At 33.6% G+C, this 26,296-nt stretch overlaps 1 protein-coding gene across 1 annotated transcript in view; it reads left to right on the forward strand.

Moving 5' to 3' along the window:
* LOC145692224 (methyl farnesoate epoxidase-like) overlaps positions 1–25,545 on the forward strand; it is a 113,311-nt gene extending 87,766 nt beyond the window's left edge. The window contains exons 5-8 of the mRNA XM_081767521.1: positions 3,382–3,562; positions 9,227–9,341; positions 20,452–20,590; positions 25,346–25,545. Coding sequence (XP_081623647.1) covers positions 3,382–3,562; positions 9,227–9,341; positions 20,452–20,590; positions 25,346–25,545 — 635 coding nt within the window. The remainder of the gene's footprint in view (positions 1–3,381; positions 3,563–9,226; positions 9,342–20,451; positions 20,591–25,345) is intronic.
* Positions 25,546–26,296: the final 751 nt, after the last annotated feature.

The raw sequence follows: 26,296 nt of genomic DNA on the forward strand, positions 1-26,296 counted from the left end.
GAACATGCCCCCGCCAAGTGAAATTTGTGGTGGACAAACACCGTGTGCGTGGGTTTTCTCGGGGTTCTCCCGTTTATTACCATTTTCTTCATTCCACCATTTCATTCATTACTCATCATCACCGTCTCCTTTAGCCTAACCGGCATAACCGTGGGACGTAAAACTCACAGATTTCATTTCATTTTTCTCTACAGAACATCAACTCAGCCCTATATTATACAGTTGTTTCTCTGTTTACTTTGTGATACATTCTGTCGTTAATCATATAATGTTGAACACTTAATCTAACTGACTGACTGATTAATGGGATGAGAGTGGGAAGGCTCCTTCCACAATAAGCTTAATTGAAAAGATGTATAGCCTTTAATATTAAAAAAAAATAAATACTACTGAAAATGTAAATTATGTATATCTTCCACGAAATAATATTATTAAACCAATAAGTTACAAACATATCACGGTAACCTAATTAAAAAGGTTAAGTATTAATGACAAAATAAAAGTGTGAGGAAAAACTCAAATAATTATAATAACTAAGATGAAAAATTACAAGGAAATATCTCAGAAAACGTTAACTATTGGAATCTCACAAGTGAAAGCAAGAATTACGCTATTACTGCAGAGCTGTGCTCCAAAACCTGACTAATATTATTAGATTGTGTCAAGCGTACTCTGATGCTTCAACATTCTGCAAGGACGTTCAAAATACTCAGTATGATGATACAGTTTTCGTGATACTTAACTTAAGCATTAATGCATAAGTTCATCGTCTATGATACACAAAGGCTCCTAGATCTTTAGTCACGGTGATTAACATACGACGCCGTCTGTCAATTTCTCAGAGCAGATTTAATTGAATTTTCATTGAATATGATGGTCAGTGAGAGTGCATCTTTTGAACGAAATAGTCGCAGAGAGCTAAGCACGTGTATGAGTACTTTAGTGAATCCTCTATCAATGTGTCAATGCAACTTTCTTGGTTATCTTTCTTCGAATGCCAAGATGGGCAAAATTCAGTAGACAACGATGACATAGCCTTATTGCTGTACCTGATAGTGACATACAGGAAAGTCTTACAGAAGGATGCATTCCAGATGCAAACTAAATTCTCAACTGTCCTAATTAGTGACAAATGCACACCTTACAGAAATCCTGGAACATTTCCTGTACTTAATTTGTAATTTTCACAAAAAACACATATCTGCTTAGAGAATCGTAGATCGTCAATCGTTATCAACGTCCGTCACCTGTTGAATATTTGCTGATAAGGTGACCTAAAGTTGAAGATATACCTAATAAGTCGTGTCTTTCTCCTTCTAAATGAGATTATCACTCTAGATTGTTACGGTGCTGAACTACTTGAAAAGCAAACTAAAATACGAATTCAGCAAAGGTTACTATACATGAATTCCTCTCCTCGAAAGAAAGAGGAACGAGAGATTCTCAATAATTTTCAGTATGAAACCCTTCCTAATATATCGTATTCTCTCCATAGTTCTCCCTCTAACTATCATTTTCTGGCTAGTCGGTTATTCCTTGGCAAGTAAGAAATTCCCTAATGACTCCGGGTGCGGGGGAATCTGCATTTCAGAACTTCTTAGCATTTCAGATTTCGGTTTTCTTTTGTCTTAAAATCCTAATCCAAATGGGTTCCTGAAGACCGATATTAATTTTTTAACGAGATGTCATGGTTTTAATTTTTGACCTCTGAAAGTTATACACGCGAGTATAATAACATTTCAATCGCTCAACCAGCATATGGGCAAAATGTCGCGGCCAAAACCTCGACCCTTAAAATCTGGCAAGTCAAAATCTCACTGGGTCAAAACTTCGCCACCGGAAACCTCGCGTGGCCAAAATTTCGCAGATCGAAATTCGCCTGGCCAAAACCTATCCATAACAATTTACTCAACGAACTTTTATGGTCAAAATAATATTAGGGAGAAAGGGAAGAAAGAATTCAATAAAAATTTGAAGAGTTCAAAATGAATGGATATGTATTTCTAAAATAGACCTAAATGAAAAGAAATTTTCGTCCTTCATTTGGTTTTCCCCGAAAAATTACGGACACTATATATTATGAAATTTTAACCGAAATAAGTTAATATGAGAATAAAATTAATATGATGGTAAACCTTGACCTGCTATATACGAGTGTGAAATATGTTGTGCAGGTTTATGATTTCCGAGGTGCGGACAGTCAAATTTTGCATTATGTATTCCAAACTAGAATCCCGCACAACTCCGATAGGGATCAAACATAGCATGGTGGTAGACATTGATATGTTTGGTATTCCAGATCAATGTTAGGTAATGCAGGTTTTGAGTTTCCGAGTTAAGGAGAAGTTACTTTCTATATCATTGGGAATAACAAAGACATATTAAATGCCGTTCAAATAGCAATCAAAGGCGAGTCTTGGGCAGAAAAAAAGAAATCTGTGCATATTTCAATTATAACGTAATTATCTATGTACTACCTTGTAAGTTTATAAATATAGTGATATATATATAAAGCACTCTACACTAAACAAGTTGTTGTGCGACGTTTTGTACTTATGGAACTCCTTCCTAAGTAAGATAACGTCCCGAGAGATTCTGATCAGGTAAGATTTTTTCCACATTTTGAACGGAGAGGTTTTGTCCTGGCAATATTTTGGCCCGAGAGGATTTGGTAACAGAAGATTTTGCCCAGGAGAGATTTCTGTCAGACGATATTTTGGCACGCGAGGTTTTGAACAAGCAAAATTTTGACCAGGTAAGGTTTTGGGCAAGCGAGAGGTTTGACCGTGAGCTTTGATATATATAAAGCACTCTACACTAAAAAAGTTGTTGTGCGACGTTTTGTACTTATGGAACTCCTTCCTAAGTAAGATAACGTCCCGAGAGATTCTGATCAGGTAAGATTTTTTCCACATTTTGAACGGAGAGGTTTTGTCCTGGCAATATTTTGGCCCGAGGGGATTTGGTAACAGAAGATTTTGCCCAGGAGAGATTTCTGTCAGACGATATTTTGGCACGCGAGGTTTTGAACAAGCAAAATTTTGACCAGGTAAGGTTTTGGGCAAGCGAGAGGTTTGACCGTGAGCTTTTGTACCAAAACCCGCTCAACCTCCTCTAACTAGTACCAAATGAAAGAATTATTTCCAAATTGGTGCGAAGTTTTCAAATTTTATATTTTATCTTTTTTATTAGTATTGTTTCGTGTAACTTTAGAAAAAGAAGGAACGCTGTTCGTCGGTAGTCCGTCGGGAAAAGAGTAATTGCACCTTAGTGAAGGGAAGATTTTCGCTGATATACTCTTCTCTTCTCATGTTTTCGATCAAATTTCTAGTAAAATTAGCAACATTTCCTTAGTTGTTAACTAACGTTTTCATATTGCAGATACAGATTTCAATGACATCATTTTCGATTTGCTACTCGCTGGTCTCGATACTTCTAGTGGCACGTTAGGATTTATTGTTCTGTATCTGATACTGTATCCTGAGGTTCAAGAAAAAGTCCAGAAGGAAATAGATGAAGTAATTGGAAATAATACACCATCTTATGTTCTTCACATGAAAAGGTAAGATTATATATATATATATATATATATATATATATATATATATTAAAATTACCATGTTGAGGTAGAAGGTAGAGCAATTTACACACGGGAATCGGTTTTCTTCCACAACTTTTAATAATGAAAGTTTCTGTTATAAAAGAATATAACACAATTTACTACCTAGGTAAAATCAATACAAAATCTACTAAGTAATTAGAGTAAATAGGTGTTTCAAGCCATATTCATCGTAGGTAAAGATTTCCACAAATATTCACGCAAGCTGAGGGAAAATGGGTTAGGAATCTCAGTGCTTCAGGCAAGCAAAGAGAGGCTGGAATCTCGGAAAGCTCCAAGCAAGCCAGACTGGAAGGAAAACAACAAAGCTCCATGCAAAATGAATGGTAGCGGTTATGATTTTCTCAGAGCTCCACGCAAGCTAAGATACCGGTGGATAGGTTACGTTCTCACAATGCCCCATACAAACAAAGTGGACAGGAGATCTCAGAGCAACAAAATTTTGAAACAAAAAAGAATTAAACAAAAAAATTTTCAAGCTAAAAATTTGGAAACGAAAAACTTTCAAACAAAAATTTTCGAACAACAAATTTTGAACCGAAAACGTTTGAAACACAAAAATTTCCAAACAAAATCTTCAAACAAAAAAATTTCAAACAAAATTTTGAAACGAAAAAATGTTCATAAAAAAATTCAAACTAAAAATTTTCAAACAAATAATTTTACGTTTCATTGTTAACCGTCAAACTTTATCCGGTTTTTAACTATTCGAATAACAAATAAACGGTTTTGATCATATTTATCAGTGAGTGCAAAATGTTGAACGAGAATGTTCAAATCAAGATTTTTAAACAGTAATCGATAAATGTTAAACAAAACTTAAAACTGAATGCAGCATAGATTTGAAAATCATCAACCAATCAGATTGCGTTAAAGATAGTGATCAACCAATCAGATTTCACGAAGGATAGTGATCATCAAATCAAATTGCATCAACAATAACTTTGCCAGTGTCAGATTACATCACCTTGTGACTAAATTTCAGTGTTGTAGCATGTATTGCCTTTAGACTGGATCAAATACATACAAATTTCCTTTGTGAGTCATAAGATTCAATAAGGTTAGCTATGAAATTTCTAAAGCTCAAGAGCAAATCAACCACCACCAATGATCTTAGACTATGAGCTGTGACTAAAGTTCAAAGTATTGTTTCAAATTTCGGGCCTTATGTTAAAATTATGTTTATCACAATTCCCAAATTTAAAGAATGGTCCTACGTACCTCTCACGATATATCAAAGTCTTAGAATTAACCATATCATTATATGTTCAATAAGGTCAATAATCTCCGTCAATTGTTTACCTTAGCAGAACCAACTGTTTTGTAGAAGTGTGTACTTAAACTTAAGAAGTACCACAACAAAGGAAATGAATCCCTGTACACTACCTCATCAAGGTCAATCACGTGGTACATCGTATTGCTTACTTTTATATTTGATCCATAGGCGGGAATAATCAAAACCAATGACGTAATTTCATTTGGACACTTCTCAAATTCCACTACAAAGTTTCAATGTACCAATGTCCTGGACTCCTAATCCCATCATAGGTCAATAACTGACCACGTGATCATACTAATATTTGACAATGATTTACCCAAAGAATGAGATACCACCAAATTCCAAGAACAATTACTAATTATTGATTTAACAATAAAAAATGTATCCCTGCCAAAATTTAAGATTAGTACACAAATACACATGTGTCTTATGAAAAAGTAATAAATCCTGTACTCCTTCAATGATAAAGCTGTATCAAAGAAGATCAATTTGAATATACCTTCGAAATTTGAATATTTGGTCCCTAGATGGACACCAATATTTTTCGAAGGGTCCTAGAAAACGTTTACCGAATTTTGTTATTTGATAATTCCCAAATTTAAGGAATGGTTCTATGTACTCCAACAAAATTTAAAAGAGAACATAAAAATATAAAGGTAATAAACCTCTGTACATACCCATATAACGTGCTAAATCCTTATCAAAGGGAATAAATTGAGTCAATAATCGAGCACGTGGTCATACTAATTTCTGGTAATTTTTACCCAAGAAAGGGAACGAGATTTATAATGGAATATATTAAGAAGCTATATTATTATACCAAATTGGGCAATTTCCTAAGTTCAAGGGTGAGCCAATGTACCTCTACCAAATTTTAAGATCAAAGCATCGATGTTCTCATGCCTTATAAAAGTAAATAAACCCCTGGACACATTCATATGTTCATATAAGGTAATAAAACCGCATCAAAGGGGGTCAATAACCTCCGAAATTTGAATTTTTCACATTTTTCATCCATAAAAGGGAACAAAAATGGACCACCCAAATTTATACTAATACATATTAGGGTCCTATAGTACTATATTAAATGGTTACATTTGGCAATTTCCAAAATTTAAGGGGGGGGGACAATGTACTCCTTCAAATTTTTCAACGAATGCACCAATGTATCTATATCTTAAGAAATAGAATAATTAGACCTTTATACATGCCCATATAATCATATAAGGTAATAAGACCTCATCAAATGAAATAAAATGGGTCAGTAACATCCGAAATTTGATTTTTGGTAGTTCTTTACCCATGAAAGGGAACGTGATGGATCATCCAAATTTATAATGATACATATTGATGTCCTATAGTATAATACCAAATGCTTATATTGGGCAATTTCCAAAATTTAAGGGGTGGGTCAAGGTATCCCTCCCAAATTTTAAAAGGGTGCACTAATATCCCTATGTCTTATGTAAGATAATTAACCCCTATACATACCCATATAATCATATAAGATAATAGGGTCTCATCAAAGAGGATAACTTAGGTCAAAACCAAACACGTGGTCGTACTAATTTTCGACAAACTTTTACCCATGAAAGGGAACAAGATGGACCATCCAAATTTATCATGATACATATTGAGGTCCTGTACTATAATACCGAATGCTTAAATTGGAGAATTTCCAAAATTTAAGGGGTGGGCCAAGGTACCCCTCCCAAAAATTTAAAGGGTTGCATCAATATACCCATGTCTTACGATAGAAAATGAACCCGTACATACGCTCATATAACCTTATAAGGTAATAGAACCTCATGAAAGGAGATAAAATTGGCCTAAAACCAAACACGTGGTTATACTAAAATTTGGCAATTTTGTACCCCTAAAACTAACGAGGTGGAACACCCAAATTTATAATAATATATATTAGGGTTTTATACTATAATACCAAATGTTTAAATTGGGCAATTTCCAAAACTTAAGAGGTGGGCCAATTTGCCCCTCCCAAAAATTAAAGGGGTGCATCAATGTATGTATGTTTTATGATAGGGAATGGATCCCTATACATGACCATATAACCATATAAGGTAATAGGACCTCATCAAAGGGGATAAAATGGGCCAAAAACAAAACAGGTGGTTCTGCTAAAAATTTGGCAATTTTGTACCACTAAAAGGGAACGAGGTGGACCACCCAAATTTATAGTTATCTATATTAGGGTCTGATACTATGATACCAAATGTTTAACTTGAGCAATTTCCAAAACTGAAGGGGTGGGCCAAGGTAACCCCTCCCAAAAATTTAAAGGTGTGCATCAATATACCCATATCTTGTGAGAGGGAATGGACCCCTGTATATGCCCATATAACTATATAGGGTAGTAACATCTCATCAAAGTGGTACAATTAGGTCAAAAACCCTGAAATGTAACATTTTGGCAATTTTTTACCCATGAAAGGGAACGAGATGAACCCCCTATACTAATAGAGGTCCATACCCTGGCCCTGAGCTACCATATCGCATTTTTAGATTTGGCAATTTCCAAAATTTAACAGGGGTGGTCCTATATATCCCTGCCAAATAGGGGCGGACCAAGGTATGCCTGCCAAAATCTAGACGGGGTGGTACTAAGTTTCCCTAGGTCCTTGACCTTGGCCCAATGTCATTGACCTTTGACCTATGACGTCACAAAACTCGGGGACAAAGTGCAAATTGTCCTCAAGTCAGGCGCTTACTACTCTATTCATATACTCTAGTCCAACACATTGTTTGTTTACCATACTGTGCTTGTAATCTTCTGAAAATCTAAGCTGATTTAACTTTCTTCTTCAGAAGAAATTTCATTGCCCACCGCTGCTCCACAGCCACAGCCACACTGCTAGCCGCCATGTTCGCTGCAACTGCTGCGCATGCGTCAAATACGTCATGCCGGGCGCTAGTTACTTGAGAAGGAATACATTACGTCACTCACACTTTTCATCATGATCAGGCTGTTCATCGATTATTTACGTACGAAAATCTCGGTTAACCTTGAATGACCCTTGTAGTAGGAAAATATTTAAATCTACATATTAAGAAACAATAATTTCTAATTGCTTTCTTTTTTAGTAAATGAAAAAATGCTTCTTGCATAACAACTATGAGTCCCATTTTATAATAACACATTTCAATTTTTAGGCGTCGCAGACCCCACTTTGAGAACTACTGCCCTACACCATGTTTCAACTCGAGAATTAGAACTCAAAATTTCCATTAATATTATCCAGAGATTCAGTAAATTAATAATTAACAAAACGAAACAAAAATACGTTGGGTATGTCTAGTTATAAGTCGCGAACTACGTATATGTTCGGAAATTAACTATCCAGAATTCGTCACTCCCAGCAGATATTTATCCAATTTGTTTAATAATCGGTAAAATTCAATACCAAACATGTAAATTCTCCAAGTGTTCCAATTCGGTTTAATAATGTAATGGACGATATTTAGTATAAGGATCATCCGTCTAAAATTCCAATTAGTTAGGACTCGCAGGAGAGTGAGTGAGTGAGTTTTACGTCCCGTTCAGCAGCGAGGCTATATGAGACGTGGACCTACTGATTAACGTGGAATCCGAACCACATGAGCTCCCGCCGGGAATCGAACCCGGGTCTCCCGCGCCAAAGGCACGTACAACTCGCAGGAGAGAGTAATAAGAAAACAAAAGGAAATAATTGCTGAAAATGATAATGAGAATAAATATCATACAATATTTACCATCACTATTATCGCCGATAAAGGTATTTCTAAGCTATGCTAAATTTTAACCATTTGTGTTCAAAAAAACTGGTAAAAGTTCGTAATTAGTTCGTTCCTGTTTGCAAATTTAATAAGTCGGAGCGAAGTGGTGATGGAGTCGTATGATTTCTTAAAAAAGTTGTTAAACTCAGATATTTTCTTGAAAAGGATTTAATTGTTATTTCAATACTTTTCTTTCTCAAAATTGTATTACATGCTTGTTTGAAAAAATCATAAGAATAAATCTTTAGACAGTTCCTATAACTTTTTTACTGTCTTCAACAAATATAGCTTTAGCAGAATGAAATTATTATTATTATTATTATTATTATTATTATTATTATTATTATTATTATTATTATTATTGTTGTTAATGTCGTTGTTATGCAACATTATGTTCTCAATTTGTTTGAAATACGAATACGTTTGCTGAACTTAACTCCCTTTCAGATTAAGGTAGACATATCAACGATTCGGTTTATTTTTCTTTGTAGTAGATATATAATCCAAATCATAATGTATGTAAATGAGACAAGTTATCACTATTGTAATTTCAGGATGCCTTATACATTAGCTACTATACTTGAGGTGGTGAGGATAATGCCTGTAATACCATTTGTTCTTAGAAAGACTGTAGACGACTTTACTATATTGGATTACAATATACCTAAGGTATGTACTTAAGAAAAACAAAGCAAACCTTTCTATCACATGGTTTAAGAATTTAAATACTGTGTATACAGATACTTGTCAATTTAATGGAAACTGGGGAAAAACAGGAACTTTCAAAATTAATGTGACGTTGGATCAGCATACACGGTTAGAATAGCATTGATGGACATCAAATGCAGTCACATAGGTAGTGAATTGTAGTAAGTGAAATATTATACCATTCCACACTCAGTCCTGTGGGTAAGGATAAATCTCTGCGCCTCATTCATCTCCATAATAGACAATCATTTTCCATTAAGGATTGGGTAGGTCAGGGAAGTGCTCAACTTCATCGCGATCTTCCTTAAACCAACTCCACAATAGCTCTAATATTTCATTATTGCCTGGAAACAACATTTGGACCGCAGAATACAAACGCAACCAGTAAGTGACAGTACAGGACGTACGGAATTCAGATTATCGCGGCTCATATTATGAGAGATCCGCTCATAGTATTTGTTTCATGGTTTGGAGCACACATTATAGATCCACAAACAAATACGACTCGTGGTCAGAAATAAGAGGAACGATGATTCATCCGACTATATCAGACGTTTACTGTCTTAGTGGTCCATGTGTCATGCTTGCGGAACCATTGGAATCGTGGTAAAGCATTATAATGAATTAAAAGTGGGTTTTTTCGTCCAATCCGACCCCGTGTGTCCACGTTATTGCACTGCGGCGGACTGTGATTATAACACAGTCTGTGGAAGACGCTGCTTGTATTCCTCCGTCACTACGAGTTACACGACACTACAATTTGCTTTAATAGTCAGTAGTACTTATTTTACTGACGGTTTTCTACCGACTAGTGTTCCTCTTTGCCGAGGTTGTTTTACCGTGAGGATTTAGGCCGTCATCACCAGGGCACTATCACTTGCGACACACCTAAGACATTTGCCATTTTTGTCTCACACGCACCATATCATCGAGGACCTACAATTTGTTATCTTCAGAGATGCCAGCCATTCTATATTCAGTTAATTGCACTCTGTCATCTTAGGGCTTACAAAATACTTCTACCAGCAGCCAGTGACAGTTTACAACCTTGATACCTGACACATATGCAAGTCGAATTCTTTCCATTAAATTCATAAGAATCTGTTTCTCTTGATCTTAAGAGACAGAGAGAAAGAAATTGAAAACTTTATTAAAAGCGTTTTAAAATTTGAATCAATTAACAATAATGCGGGATGTCCCATAATGATGGGACATATTTTAAATACAAATATCTGGAGTTCAAGTTATAAATTTTAATGCTTACTGCATGATGAATGCATGCATGACATACCCGAGTTTTTCAAACTACATTAAATTTTGAAAATCACGTCATTGAAGTGACTATCATTACAACTAGAACATCTTTGCACTCTCTATCTAAGCTGCACAATACAACGGTGGTGTATGTGAACTGGAATACCTGACATTTCTCTTCTGATTTCTTCGTTTAGTACAATTGTTCGCAGTTTGTTGGCGTATGCTCTCTCCTTCAGGTAATCTCAAAGGAAGTAGTATCAGCTGACAGAGATGGTGATCTTGTTAGCCAATTGATGTCACTAAATCATAAAATGAGGCGCCCTGAAAAATATTCGCGGAGAGTTACTACAGACTGTTGCATCCACAATTCTGATAAACCACGATGTTCTAATTCAGTAATGAAAAACGTATGGAGCATGTAGTTAGAGTGGTCACTATTAATGCTAACAGCAGAACTGTATACGTCTAGAAAAATTTGGGCCAATGACACATGCATGAGTCACGGCACACCAATCGGCCACTTTGAAATACGCAAAGATATTTTGTGTATATTGTGAGGTTTTCTCGACCCTAAAATCTACAGTTTTGCCCATTAACATAACCTGATAAGTGCAAATGGGCTTCATCTGTCGAGATTAGGTACTGAAGAATATTTCGTCCTCCTTGCACTTATCCAAGACCGTATCAGTCGAGGGTTTTCCACTAACCCTACCTGACAAGAGCAATTGATGTGTTACCTATATCTTATGCAGATACAGGTGCAGATCTGGTGTCGTAATCCTATGGAAACTGCTACGGGGAACCTGCGCCTCCTGAGACAATCGACGGATAGACTTGTTTGGACTTTGTTGTATGGCTTACGTTGAATTGTATCGTGGGAACGAAACTGCCGACGTCGTCCATTGGAGTTTTGTTAGTATATGTTGTTTCTTGAAAGTTCCTCACTTCTCGAAGGATAATTTTCCTGAAATGGTGCATCGTATTTATTGAAGTGTTGCCTGGATTTCCCTTGTATTATGATGATCTCTTGTATTATGATCAGAGTAAAGTACAACTCTGAAACTTACATAATTTTCCTTGGGAATCATATCATCAAGAACTAGACACCTGCAACAAATAATGATAAAATAACTTATATGCATTGGCTTTTAGGAAAACTAACATACAAGTTTCTAAAATTATTCATGTCGCTCCAAATTACGAATAAAATGAGCCCCATCATTATGAAAAAAAGAGATTAAGATTATGTTTGTGTGATCATAACCAAAACTAAAGATATGTGAAAGAACAATTCAATACAATCTGAATTTTCGTAAAAAAAAAAAAAAAAAAAAAAAAAAAAGTCAAGTAGTATAGTATTTTCTCGTGAATTCATGTAATGAAATTATTTTGGTTTGTGTGGTGACAGAACCACACAGTTAGTTTGTTCATCTCTTGTTCACTATTCTTCAAACAAAATTATCATTTGTTAAGACTGTATCGCGTTCATGCTATTCACTTCTATGAAATAACATGCCACATTTCTGTACTATCAAGACTATTGATTTTGTGCATTTCGAAATTTGTCCACAATTTGTTACGATCAACATTTTAGGTTCACTTTTAAGTCTTCAAAGGTAACATTAGACAGTGCTAATTTAAAAATAATTTTCTTCTATTTGGAGGGTGTTTAGATCATGTCATGTGTTTGGTAATGTCTAACTAGAAGTTGACATTTATCATCAACTTGTTGGTTTCCTCGACTCTCTTTCTGTTGCAAGGCTTCTCATTCGAAAGCAATGAATAAAAGGAAATAGAATTCGACTACTGATAAGACCAAAGGTTGTTTATCGATTATATAAAAAAATCAATTGCGCCAAATTTTCTATTATTAAATCATATCATGTATGAATAATAAGATTTCCGAATAAAAAATAATGTCTGTAAGTAAAATTTTTAAACACTTTCTACAAAATTTCTTAATTTTATTCTCAGGATTTGATTTATACATATTGCATTTAATGTAATGGCCAATGGCACGAGATATGATATAAGAACTAAATATTATACCACACCCAGTTACAAGGCATAATACTACAGCACATTACACATAATTACAAAAATATAATATTTCAGTTTTTAACGTTTCATACCACAAAACCATTTATAAATTTGCATAATTATATAATAATTACAAGTTAATATATTGATAGCCAAAGCTTCTATTTACTTCGTTCTGAACTAGAAACAATGTTTTTAAACTCAACCCATAGATTATAGCTTAATACTAACAGACATCCATTAGTTTCGAATATAATTTTGGTGTTGTATTTAATGTCTTTAACAATACCATTGATACTACTAGTAAGAATAAATTTATGTTGATAGTCTATACCAATAACTTGCCATTTCCATGGAGAATTTTAAATTATTTCATTTGTTTATTGGTTCATATTTAAAAATAAGATGGTGCATGTTATGAACGTTACTAAGATCCATCATTCGCTATTAATTCATCAAAGCTTTAACTTTTCATTTCGTTTAACACTTGTTCTGTTTCTTCAATATATATATATATATATATATCTGTGGAAATAAAGTTGTATACTTTCCATGTATATGTACAAATATTATTTTCTTCATGTTTTTGTTTGATTTATTTCAACAAGCCCATCTCATACGGTTAATATTTCTCTATACTAACTATTCTCTACATCTCGTAAACTAACAGTTCTTAAGTTCCTAATATAGATCTTTGTCCTCATGTAGGAATCTATTTCTTATTTCTTCTTAAGAAAATCTTTGAAACGTTTATTCAATTTTTCTTAATACGAAATTCTGAAGTTGGGTAAGCATATCTCAATCCAGTATATAAAGGACAATTGTTTCGTGTCCTGCAAAAACGAACTAAGCGCCACTTTCATACTTTTAAGAAAATTACATATAAAGGTTGATGTCCAGCATTAATGTAGCCGTAATCAAAAGTGAAATTATGTTTCTTTTTTTTTTTTTGGAAAGGTGTTGGTTTTCCTCTCCTTTCGATTGTGCAAAACCTTCTAATGCTTATCAGGAACCAATCGTGGCATTTACGTGGATTTTCGAAGTTTGGCGCTTAGTTCATTTTTGCATAACACGGTACAATTCATCTTTAATTACATTATCGATCATTTTATCTGCCATTAAGATTAGCAAGGAGAAACAGTTTAAATTAATCAAATTTTATTAAAATATTTTTTCCAAAGGACCCCACTCAGGACTTATGGAAATCGAGTTTTCGTTAAATTGGCTGGTATTGCAGTATGTGGTGTATTTTGGTCCCATCACGAAAAGTCTCAATAGGCACGCGGCCCTAAAACCCCACGTTTTTAAAATATACGCTGATTATTTCGTCACTTAAATGTATACGGTCCCTCGTAAACTGAAAATAATAATTAGATCCACATTTTATCTGTGCAGTATGAACAATTGTCACTATTGTACTATCAGCGTTTTTGGAGTCACTGATTCTGAATCCGAGGTCAGTTAGCCTCCAAGGTGTCATGTTCAAAGTCCTTTGAAGGCCAAATCGAGAGGGAACGTAGCAAAAATCTGGACAAAAAGTACATAAATGTTTTTTGAATCGCTGAATCCGATTACGTAATTTTCTTGATCCAACGAGGTCATGTTAATGTCATTGTGGGTCATTTCAAGATCAAACTTGAAAAACCTCCGAAAATTTTCAAAAATTGTTGGGGTAACTGATTGAAAAGTTGTTGGGGTTGAAAAGTTTTTAGAGTAACTGATTCCGAATCCGAGGTCGGTGTTAGTCGAATTTAACATTAATATTGTCCATTTAGTTTTTAACTCATTTGCAATGTCCTCTTCTCCAATAAAGATTTGTTATTCATCTAACATATCATTCTTGAAGTTCAACATCTAACATTACACCTTCATTTCCATCGTTGTTCACATTACGATTACCAGCATCTTGTATCTATTTGAGTAGAGCTCAATTAAAGTATTTGATTTGTTGTTGATGTCGAGCCCATCCTAATAGCTTTAGGAAACTAACTATATATGTACAACAACCTAATATCCTACCGCCGGAATTAACAAGTGCAATAATACCCTAATATAGGACTACCTTCTACTTCTATGGCCGGCAATTCATCATCTTTCACTGTAAAGTGTATCCAAAGCTGATATCGAGTAGCGTTTCTAAATCTTGAAAAGATTCTAAAACGTAACAATTCGGGCTCAAACTTATTTATATCAAATTGAGAAATATCAGTACTTTTATGGTCTGTATAATCTTGTATATACGAAGAAGCTAGTTCAATCTGATAAATACCCAACTTAATTCGATTAAAAAATGCTCAATTAAATTGAAGGAATTCTGAGATATCAGCAACCTGCAATAACAGTTGCACGCAAAGCATTACGTATAGATGTGCCACTCTTATCTATACGTAATGCTTTACTTGCAACTGTTATTGCAGGTTGTGCGCGTAAGGGCGCTCGCCACCTAGTGGCAGTTTGAGAAAATATCCCACTACTTGATGTTTCGTAGGCCTACAAAGGAGAAAGGAGATAAAGTAGATAACGTAGACACACACACACACACACACACCAGGGTGAGTCAAAAGTCCTTGGACACCTGCATAAGTTTGAAAATCGACGGGAAAAGCAAATAGTGATGATGGGAACAGAGGTTTGATGAGGGGCCGCAACTTTCGGAGTGTATGTCATTCATAGCCGCCATCTTCAAGTCAATTTTTTAAATAGAAAGGGGGTGTATGACATCAAATAACACAAGCTTGAGCTCAGAAATTTAGTGGTGTAATTTATTTTTTTCTATCTTGTAAAGTTTAGAAGTTATTAATGTTCAAAGGTGGGAAATTACCTTGATACTGAATGCTATGAAATATGAAATATTCTAGAATATTTAGTATGATATGAAATATTCTAGAATATTTAATGATATTGTCCTCTCTTACTATGGAAAATTATAATTACAAAATCATGTATATCAAATTTCTTCAAAGAATGTTCTTATTACTGCCTTCTGAGCACATTAATACATCTGAAACGTATATATAATTTTTTTTATTCTTTTCATATTTCAAACTTTAATTTACTTTCATATTTAAATATTGACATTCTTGATCTCTATATTCAGTGCCGAATTTCCATGTTTTGCACCCATAGCCCTAGAGAAATTGCCGCCCCCAACCACACCAATCGCATCGCTCTCCAAAACTTCCATTCTCCTGGATCGACTTCTTAAAATATTCGCGGTGGCTCAGTGGTAGAGCGTTCACCTCTGGTGTTTGGGGTCCCGGGTTTGATCCCAGCCCCCGCCAAGTGAAATTTGTGGTGGACAAACACCGTGTGCGTGGGTTTTCTCGGGGTTCTCCCGTTTCCTCCCACTTTCTTCATTCCACCATGTCATTCATTACTCATCATCACCGTCTCCTTTAGCCTAACCGTCGGACGTAAAACTCAAAGATTTCATTTCATTTTTTTCTTAAAATATTACTTTTACGCTTGCTACTAAATTATAATTAGAGTACATTACTATTACTAATTATTGCTATTGCCAGTTATTATTGTTCTTATTTTTTATTACACATTTTATGTATTATATTTTAATTCCTATATCTGGCCAGCATTTGGAGTAAATTCACTAAAACGTCTCTGGCGTTTGCCTAACCTATTCAACATTGCGTGGTGTAAACGATGGCAAAATATCAAACAATCTATATGATATAAAGAGTTATATTATTGTACCTAAAAATTACAAAATGACGTTTCTGAAACTTTTGTGTATCAAAACTGTTTACGTCTTGCTTTGACATTGGCAAAATCATTAATAACGTCATCAAAATCAAGTTTAATAGTTAAGTCATTTTCGATGGCTAAAACAGCAAGATGAACCAGTCTTTTCTGAGAAAGAGTAAATCTCAAATACTTTTGATTCTTTACAATGTGGGAAATGATCTTTCCAACGCATAGTTAGTTGCTGATGTAGATAAAAGCACTTTAAGGCAAAATTTATGTTAGGATATTAGTTCTGAAGATTTCTCGATATGAGAAATCGGTTAGGTTTCGATAGTGACATTTCTTCAGCACTTCCCAGTTTCTTTCCCGTTTCACCATGTTCAAGAATGGTGCTTTTTAAGAGCAGTGATTTAAATAAATGTAACTTTTTCTTTCCGAAGCAAACATGGTGCTAATGTAAGCCATACCTCTTCCTATCGAGCGAAATAGTTCTGTTGGTAGAACATTGGGTTCGCATTCGGAAGGGCGTGGGTTCGATCGTCACCGTCGACCATCCTACTTGGGATTTTCCCTATTTCTTTCCCTTGTTGTTATATATCCAATGGAAAATGACCTTCGGGCTGTACCTGGTACTTCTTGAATAAATAAATAAATAAATAAATACATGGCAATTTGTGAAAGTACGAGTGTCGAGCTGCCTACTGCCGCCCTTTTCAGCAGATTCGCTGACAACTGATCAAACCATCATAATAACCAACTGACTTATAACAATATTTGCTACGACTAATCTACTACAATATTATCACAGTCACGGCCATTAAAAAAATGGCTTTCGCTTATTTTATTGCGTCGTTGGTGTAATATGTATTTTCAATAGTTTTATCATTCTTTTTTTAGTTTTTTAAAACTTGCCGCCATGGTTTTTAAAAACTGGTCCCGGGTCCATGTGGTCCATGCCTAAATCCGACTATGTCTATACTGTTTATTATCTTCCTATTAAGAGGTTCAGTTGCATTTGCTCTTGTTTCATACCATTTGTATAAAGCATCATTAACATTATTAGCGTTTTTAAATGTTATTCTCAATTGTTCTTTGCATATTATATGTTTAAAACCACTTTAAATGTCAGCTATCAATTTTAATGGAAACATAACATTAAAATATACTTATAAATTATATATTCTTTTTGTTTTGAGAACAGTTTGTTTCAAATATGAATCACTTGATTTATAAATGTTCAAAGTTCCGATTACTGTTGAAGTTACTCCCGGAAATTCTGTTTTATCTATTACAACTAAATTGTTTCTAATATCTATGCTAATATACGTGTGTGTGTGTGTGTGTGTGTGTGTGTGTTTTCGTGTCATTTGTCTCAAGCGTTTACACACCCACAACTTCAAAGTTAATAGGACAATCTCCATTAAATGGGTGGATACACCTATCGCCCACTTGAAAATAGAACTCTTTATTATGGTGTTATTAAATGTTTGCCTGTTCGTGTAAATTTTTGCAATTCATAGCTCTGGATATTCTCAATCCTCTCTATTTATTTAAAAGTAATTTATCTTTGTTTGTAAAAGCATGGCTGTAGTTCCTCCGCCAAAATTAATCAGATCATATCAACTTCATTTATTATTTTTTACTTCAATTTCGTCAATCGTATCTCCTGTTGTATATAAAAGTAAAGTATGAACAGATTTATAAATAATACTAGGTTTAAATTCTGCATCTGTTTCAAATCAACCTATTCACTTATTTCTCTATAAGCATATTTGTTAATTTTAACAAACATACTACAGGGTATATCACAGTGAATATTTCTAAAATTTGGCAAGTAATTACTGCCAATATGTAACATCTTTTTCAATTGCTGTTCTTGCTCAAACACAAAAACTGTACCTACATTTTCTATTCTTACATCTTCACAATTCTCATTTCCATCTTATGCAACACGTGATTTTATTAATGTATTAGCTCTTGTCACTATTTTTTCAATAATAGCAATGTTTTTGTCTATTGGAAGTATGGTTAAAACAGCCTAATCTTTCAAAATTAATATCGACAAAGAGAATTAAATATAATTTTTTCTGTATTAACACATTTAAAGAAAAATCAGAAATGATTAAATCATTAAATCCGGATATAGGTGAAGAGCATTTTAAAGTATTATCACTTGAATTAAAGGAACATTCAAAACATTGTTATCTATAATAAATGAAGAAGCTTAACAAGAGTATTAATTGTGTGAATAGAAGATATGATTACAGAAAAATCAATTAAAAAGAAATGGAGAACGTGATGACATACATTATTTTATTATGAGCCTTTTGGTTTGTATTAAGATCTTTTTTGTTTATTTTGTGATCTAACTGGGTTACGAAATATATAACAAAACGTTGAATCAACCCAAATATCAACAAATACAACAACGATTTGGAAAACCAAAATGAAGTTTAAAGAGCAATTATTAACGTTTTTAGGCAGCAGTAATTCGATTATACTTATTGATGAATGTAAATACTATTTTATTGCTGTATTTCGCTATTTTATGTTGGAAAATCAGAACAGAATTTGAAATTTCATTATAAGATGAAAACATAAACATGTAGTTTTTTTTTTGCATCATGTACAAGACATTTAAAAGTATCAAGACAATTAGTAATGGTTAACATCGTCAAGATAATATGAAATTTAAACATGGGTATATTTTGTTGGGGAATTTGTGATAATTTAAGGAGAGATATACTCTACTTGTTGGGTAGATGATTCGATTTTATATCAATTAATATGACTAGGAAAATAAACAATGGAAAGTACAGAAACAAGATTAAGAACTTTATGAACATCTACATAATATGTCCTATCTCTTATGGAATAAAAAAATTCTTATGGAATAAAAAAATTCTTATGGAATAAGCAATAAAAAAATTCTGATCAACGGTAAAACGTTAGTATATCAACATACGAACCTTCAAATATCCACGTTTTAACGTCAAAATATAAACTTATGAACGTTCAAACGTCAACATATCAAGGGACGAACGTTTTGTATACAAAAATGGATAAAATGGAATAAATGGATTACAAAAATGGAGAGAGTTTTAAGTCAAAAGAGTTCTTTATTAAGGTTTTTAAAAGTTGGAAGAAAGGGAAACGAGAACAAGGAAATGGTTAAAATATGTTATAGAAACAAAAATCAGGAACAACCAGTAAAGATGATATTCAATATTTTAGTAAAGGAATAATGTAAATGACAGAGGAAAATAAACTCTAATACCATAATTTCTTCCTGTCGTAAAAGAGAATTTATATTACCCCTATATAACCATCCGAAAACCGCATTGGAGCGAATGCTATATAAAGATGGAAGAACTACACCTTAAAAAACAAAATTTTCTACAAGTAGATTATATATCCTTAATCTCTCCAATCTCTCAAGAACTAACTAAAAACTAACTCTACGGCCTATGGAACCCGGAAGTTCAATGTCACGTTCACAAAAGCTCTCCATTGACATCTATTCTTACCTAACTGGATCCAGTTTCTACTTTATATTACTATTTCTGAGAGCGTTTCTAGTTTCAAAGTCTACTAAAGCGTTTCTAGTTTCAAAGTCTACTAAAGCGTTTCTAGTTTCAAAGTCTTGACTGGAAGACCAATCGGAAAATTACCATTAGAAAGACCTGGGCGCAGATGGGAGAATAATATTAAGATGGACCTCGCAAAAATCCACTCGCAGTAAAGTGAACAAATTCTTCAGTAAAATTATACAGTACTAGTTTTACTGAAGAATTTGTTCACTTTACTTCTGCCTTTACTGAATAGAATTATCTTAATATATTACTTTCATGTAATCAATATTTAATTACTGACATAATGTGAAAAAAATCCGATTTTAGTTTCCAGTGGGAAAATAGTACGGATCTCGAGTTACGATGAAGGTTCAATTACTTATTATGCCTTTAGTGCTGAAAGGGATGTTAAGAATCAAACACAACTGCAAAGCAAATCTTTGAATTAGTTAATGTATGGTTCTGCAAATTTTTTATATGTATGTAATCGTATTTCATTCCAGGGAACAAATATCGTCCTCCACGTGGGTTTGGCTAACAAGGAAGAAGAACTATTTTCAGATAACAACAAATTTAACCCAGAACGGTTTCTGAAGGATGGGAAACTTGTTAACAGCGATTCATTTTTTCCATTTGGAGGAGGTAGTTCTCGTATCTTATTTTATTTGTATCTATTTCTGAAGAAACACTTCACTTATACAATATTAATATATGGAACAATGTATATATAATGTCTGGTAAATATCTAAGAAATTAGGGGCAAATTAAATACATCCCCTTATGTCTTATACTGAAGTATCCGCTTAATCCTGTATTAAAAATAATATAGACTGAATATAAAATGAAATACAACAAAATATTTTCTGAATCAGACAATCCAAATCACACCTTAATTCCTAGGAGAACAATTAATATCAGCCAGAAATATAACATGAAATAATCAAGACAACGAAAAGTGGAAAGGTGATTGCATAGAAAACAAAGAGCTCACTGCTATAGCTAAGTTTACAGGATTAATATTTGTACGTACGTAATTGTACAGTAACATTCTTTTACATTTGTAATGTTTTTTCTATGAAGATATTCACATCTTAAGTGCCTGAAATTGAATAATATCACTGCAGTGACCAATGCGTTCTTGAAAAGTTGAAAAGACAATGATCTACCAACTGTAGAATTTTGGAATAACACTGACTGTTAATGTATCATCACAGCTAACAATGAAATCTTTGTTTATAAGTTTATGATTTGAAATCGTCTGATTCTTCTTTCTTTAAGTTAATGTCCTCTTACAAGGGAATATCCTCCGAACGTAACTAGTTCGATGCTGTTAAACTCCCAACTTAACATTTTATTAAAATGAATCCAATATAATATAATTATTTTACAAACAAGAAGTACAGTATATTTTAAAAGTTACTGTAACAAATTTCGTGTAACTTTAACATGTTCACTAAAGTTAACTAAAGCCGATTTGAGACTTCATTTGACAAATTTTATGACTAATGTTCAGCTCTGGGTTCGTTCAATAAATGAAAAGCGTCTGACAACTAATGTGGCTACTCTTATCAATAAATGAGATCTTGGAGATTAATATTTATGTACACATTACTTCGGGGTATAACCATTTTCGTACTTTTATCAAGAGAAACTTCTTTAATTTCTAGACCAGAAATACACATGATTATAATATTACCTAGAGTATATTGCTCTTTATGTTGATTCTGCTCAAAGTGAGTTGTCTAATATTGTTCCCGAGATTCGTATATATGTTAGGATATGTTGCATAAGGTTTTCCGCAATACTCAGATTACGTTTTTGTAGCAATTTTATCGTATCTGATCGGAGGAGACATTCTTGTCTGGATGGCGTTAGACTCGATAGTCATGAGCTATAGATTCACTTTACTTACAAATTGGTTGCTTAAGAGCTTTGAGTGCATGTTATACAAGCACGTGTTTTAGACCTTGAAATCACATTTCCTTGTGAGCTAATTTGAATTTTTATTCTATCGTGAGCAGCTCGTTGCTATATTCTTCGATTTGGAAAGGACTTATGATACAATGGATGACACAATACAATACATGATGCAATACAATACATACAATACAATACATACAATACAATACATGATACAATACATTTTTATGACTGCAGTAGTCGTGGCCACATGACGGAGTTCATAGCAAACTTTCTTTAATATAATTGTAGGTAGCATATGGAATCTAACCTTTCAGAACGATTTCCTCGGGAAAATAGGCTATTTCTGAAGGCTATGTTCTCAGTGTCACACTGTTTGAAGTTACCGTCAGCAAAGTTTTGTTAAAAATGCAGGCTCCTTTCTTGGACTTGTCAACGTTAACAACCTGTTTATTATCATTTCCTATATCTTCGCGGTATTGCTTTATAGCCCTAAGTGGTATTAAATTGTACTATTCGCTTTTCGAGTGAGACAGTTTCTCGGTTTGCTGCTGAGAAAACTGAATGTGTCCACTTTAACGTCCAAACTTATCTTATTGATCCGGATCTGTACGAGCATATCAGTGACACTCGCTTCTGGAATTACGGTCGCATTTCTGGGTTTGGCTTTTGGGAACTTCATATTCGGAATCTTTAATACTCTTCTATGTGGTCACAGATTTTTTAAAATTCATTTTCACTGCTTCTTGTTTGCTGATAATATTGCTTTCTTATGACTATACTGTGATCTAACTTGGTCCGAACTAGATTAGGGATTGTATTATTTATTCAACTGCTCGTGTTTCTTTGCTGAATTAACTTGACACTAACCATCATCAGGAAATTCAACTAGTAAGTTGTGTTTACCGCACTGCCCTCTTTCTTGGCTTTACGTCGAGGCAAGTCCATCGTCATGAGAGATATCTCAGAAGTTATTCAGCCCATGGGCGTTACATTATTAACCACCCCAACAGCTTTCCCACGCCTTCTCGAACTGCACGCAATATTAAGTTCCTACATACGAGAGTTTCATTTCTAATTATTTTGTATTGTGGTCTCTTTGATAATACACGTTAGTTCTGTTCCACCACGACTCTTTTATACTACAAGATTTGACTGTCGGTTGTCATGCAACGCCAAACAGCACACAAATATCCAGGTATAGATAATACCTAAATTAATATGTTGTATTCCCCTGTGCTATTTCGTCCAAGATATTCTCTTTCATTGGCAACGTTCGGAAATAAGCCAACTAAAATAATCTTCATTCCATTTTCGAAGATCTACAGAGGTCTTTTATGAAGTAATGAGCAAGGATGAAAGCAAAAGGATGAAGTAATCTTTATGTGCTTAAGTATTGGAAGTCCTATCTCACATATTCCTTTAGTGCTTGACATCAACTGTCAGTATTGAGAAGAATTTCAATCATGCTTGTGGAATATTAGAAATATTCAGACCTCTAATATGACCCCAAATGTCACTATTGTTCTTGAGATTTGAATATTTAAGATTTTCTGGTAATATCCTGTTTATTTCTTGCTTTTGAGGTTTATTGCTAGATGGTTTTATATGCTTTCTTTCTTGTTATTTATTTTCTCGGCTCTTTCTGGACGTGTTCTAATAGTTTTTGTTTGTTTGTTTTATTCTATTTCATGCAGGTTATTTGATTTACACTTTTTTCCCTATTTTATTTTTATAATACTAGCTGAACCTGCGCTCTCTACACAGCGCATCATTCGCATATGAGCATAAATCTCCTTCTCATTCCTCACAACATATGTACATGTCCCTTTACAGACACAAGTGAAAGACGTCTTGATTTTTAAAAAAATCGGCAAGGGGTATCATAAAGGGGAGATTTTTTCGATTATTTTTTCTCAATATCTCGCACCGTTTGTAAGATTTGAGCTTACTTCCGGTTGGAGTTTCTAATTCATGTATGACCAGTGTTTTCTTTCTTCTTGCATGCACTATGTAATAAGCAAATACATTACATATACAATTAATTATAATGTCAGTTATATATTGTGTTCATTGGGCAAAACACTCAAAAATTAAAAATTTATCTTAGACTCGAGAAATAGTTATCCTTCCTTTTTCAGTATTAGGCCTATTTGGCCATGGAACAAACGCCTGAGCCATATACAACATTGTGGTGTTGGAAGTATAACGCATAGGATATGATGTTTTAGTAGTTTTTTTTTTAAAATTTCAACGCTTCCAGTGTACCCTTAAAAAATGTAATAAAGAAATAATGGCCATGTTTCTTTTAAATATTAAATTAGACATGGACATTCTACGCAAAATTTCCAATCGATCAGTGAAAATGTCATCTTTCTAGAGCCTGTAGTTTCCGAGGTCTCATTGTCGAAAAGATTGACCACAATCATATAAACAGAGTTTTAAAAAAAATCGGAAGATGGAAGCATAATTCACATCCATTGATTTTAGAAAAGGGTTATTAAAATACAAAGGCTTTGAAAAATAATTTTATCTTATAAGCTTTATGAAAAAGATATAGTTAACTAATTTATACTTTTTAAAGTACAAATACTCAAAATGTTTGTCTCTGTTAAACGTGAAATCACACATGACCGTAAATGAAAAATTTGAAAGCCAAAGTTATAAGTTGCAGCTCAGGCGCTTTTAATTGCTATTGTAGCATTTTAATAGATAGATGAACAACTTGAGTCGATCACAGCTAACGTCTTCACGAATCATCTCAAGCAATGAAATGCCATACAATATGCCACTGCGTAGTAAAATGCTATACATTTGCTGCATTTTGTTGACGATGGGAATCTAAAAATCAGTATCTGCTAGCAAGAATCGGATTACTACCGAATTTCACTACAATTATTATTGTGATTTTGGAGATAACATGAGTGAGATTACTTGCTCAAAGTATATTAATTGAATTTGTACCAAGCTCAAAGTTGCTTTTTCGTAAGAAGAAATTCATTTTCACTTATTTAGTGAAAAAATTACAGATGCTTCATGGAGAAATTTGTTCTTCCCCACATTCTCTGTTAATGTATGTGTATGTCCATTTGGATTTTCGGATCAAAACGAAAAAACAATTACTTTGAAAGCATATCATGATAAATAAATTATGCAACAATTTCTCATTTTCTTGTTAGTAATTTTGTATTGTGTGTAGAATATGTTTCCCGCATAAAGTAACAAATCATTCAATTCAAAACTTACGTCGCAGCCTTTCGGAACCACTGCTAGTGTTGTAATAGCAACGTGGAACATTTTCTCCGCAAAATGAACACGAATCACCTTAGTTCTAGGATTTTACGCTTTTCGTAAGAATATTACAAACATTTTAAAACTAAGTATAATCTTAGTATTCACAATAAGTACCGACAATTAAAATTAACTTTTCCAATATGTTAAAAAATTGTAGTAATTAAAAGTAATGTTTATTTGCAGGTCGAAGGCGATGTCTGGGTGAAAATGTTGCAAAAATGATCCTCTTTCAATTTATAACATTGATGCTACAGAAGTTTACCTTCAGTGTTCCATCAAATGAGGCACCACCAACTGTAGAAGCAATCGAGGGATGCACAATCAAACCGAAGCCATACCGTGTTATTGTTCAAGAGAGATATGCGAATAGTGTGGTTAAATAAAACAATTTCCTGTGAGAATGTAAAGAAAACAGACTTGTTTCGCACATCACTCATTATTTTCGATCTTGAAACCATATATGATATTTTAATTGAAGGACTCCATTCTTAGAATCAAGAATTGAACTATTTTTGTAATTATCTTTGTACATTTTGTTTCAATAGTTCGAACATCCAATGTATTCGAACACCTGCTTTCTATCGTAATCATCAATATTTACATTGTTTCCGTCAATCTTTACGCTCACTTTACAATAATACAAAATAATTTTATTAATATTATTTAGTGATATAGTTGACTTCGAGGTATGTCTACACTTGAAAATGTAAAATCTCACTGACATTATGAAAAAAAGAAAGAAAGAACAACGCTATAATAAAGGAAAGAAGGCGAAATTAATCATTTTAATATATGCCTTATATACAGGGTGGTCCAAAAGTAGGTATGCAGTACCTTACTGATCAACTCATTGCATTTTATCTCATTTCTTATTGTTAGCCACCAGGTAGACTTAGCTCCTTTATTAATTGTTCTTAATATGTTTTTACTTACATCTTATGCTCGGAAGAGCCGAAACAAATATATCCGCAAACTATAATGTTATATTTGATCAAGCCAGGGGTGTATACGTACTTTTGGGCCACCCTGTATAACACAGGTCAAGAAAAGTCTTTGTAGTAGTAATATACGAGAGAAGTAAATAATAAATTGAAACTTTTGTATTTCGTGTTATCTCAAAAATAACATAAACAA

The sequence above is a fragment of the Thermobia domestica genome, chromosome 8, assembly GCF_964235325.1.
Source record: "Thermobia domestica chromosome 8, izTheDome1.hap1.1, whole genome shotgun sequence".
NCBI classification, from domain to species: domain Eukaryota; kingdom Metazoa; phylum Arthropoda; class Insecta; order Zygentoma; family Lepismatidae; genus Thermobia; species Thermobia domestica.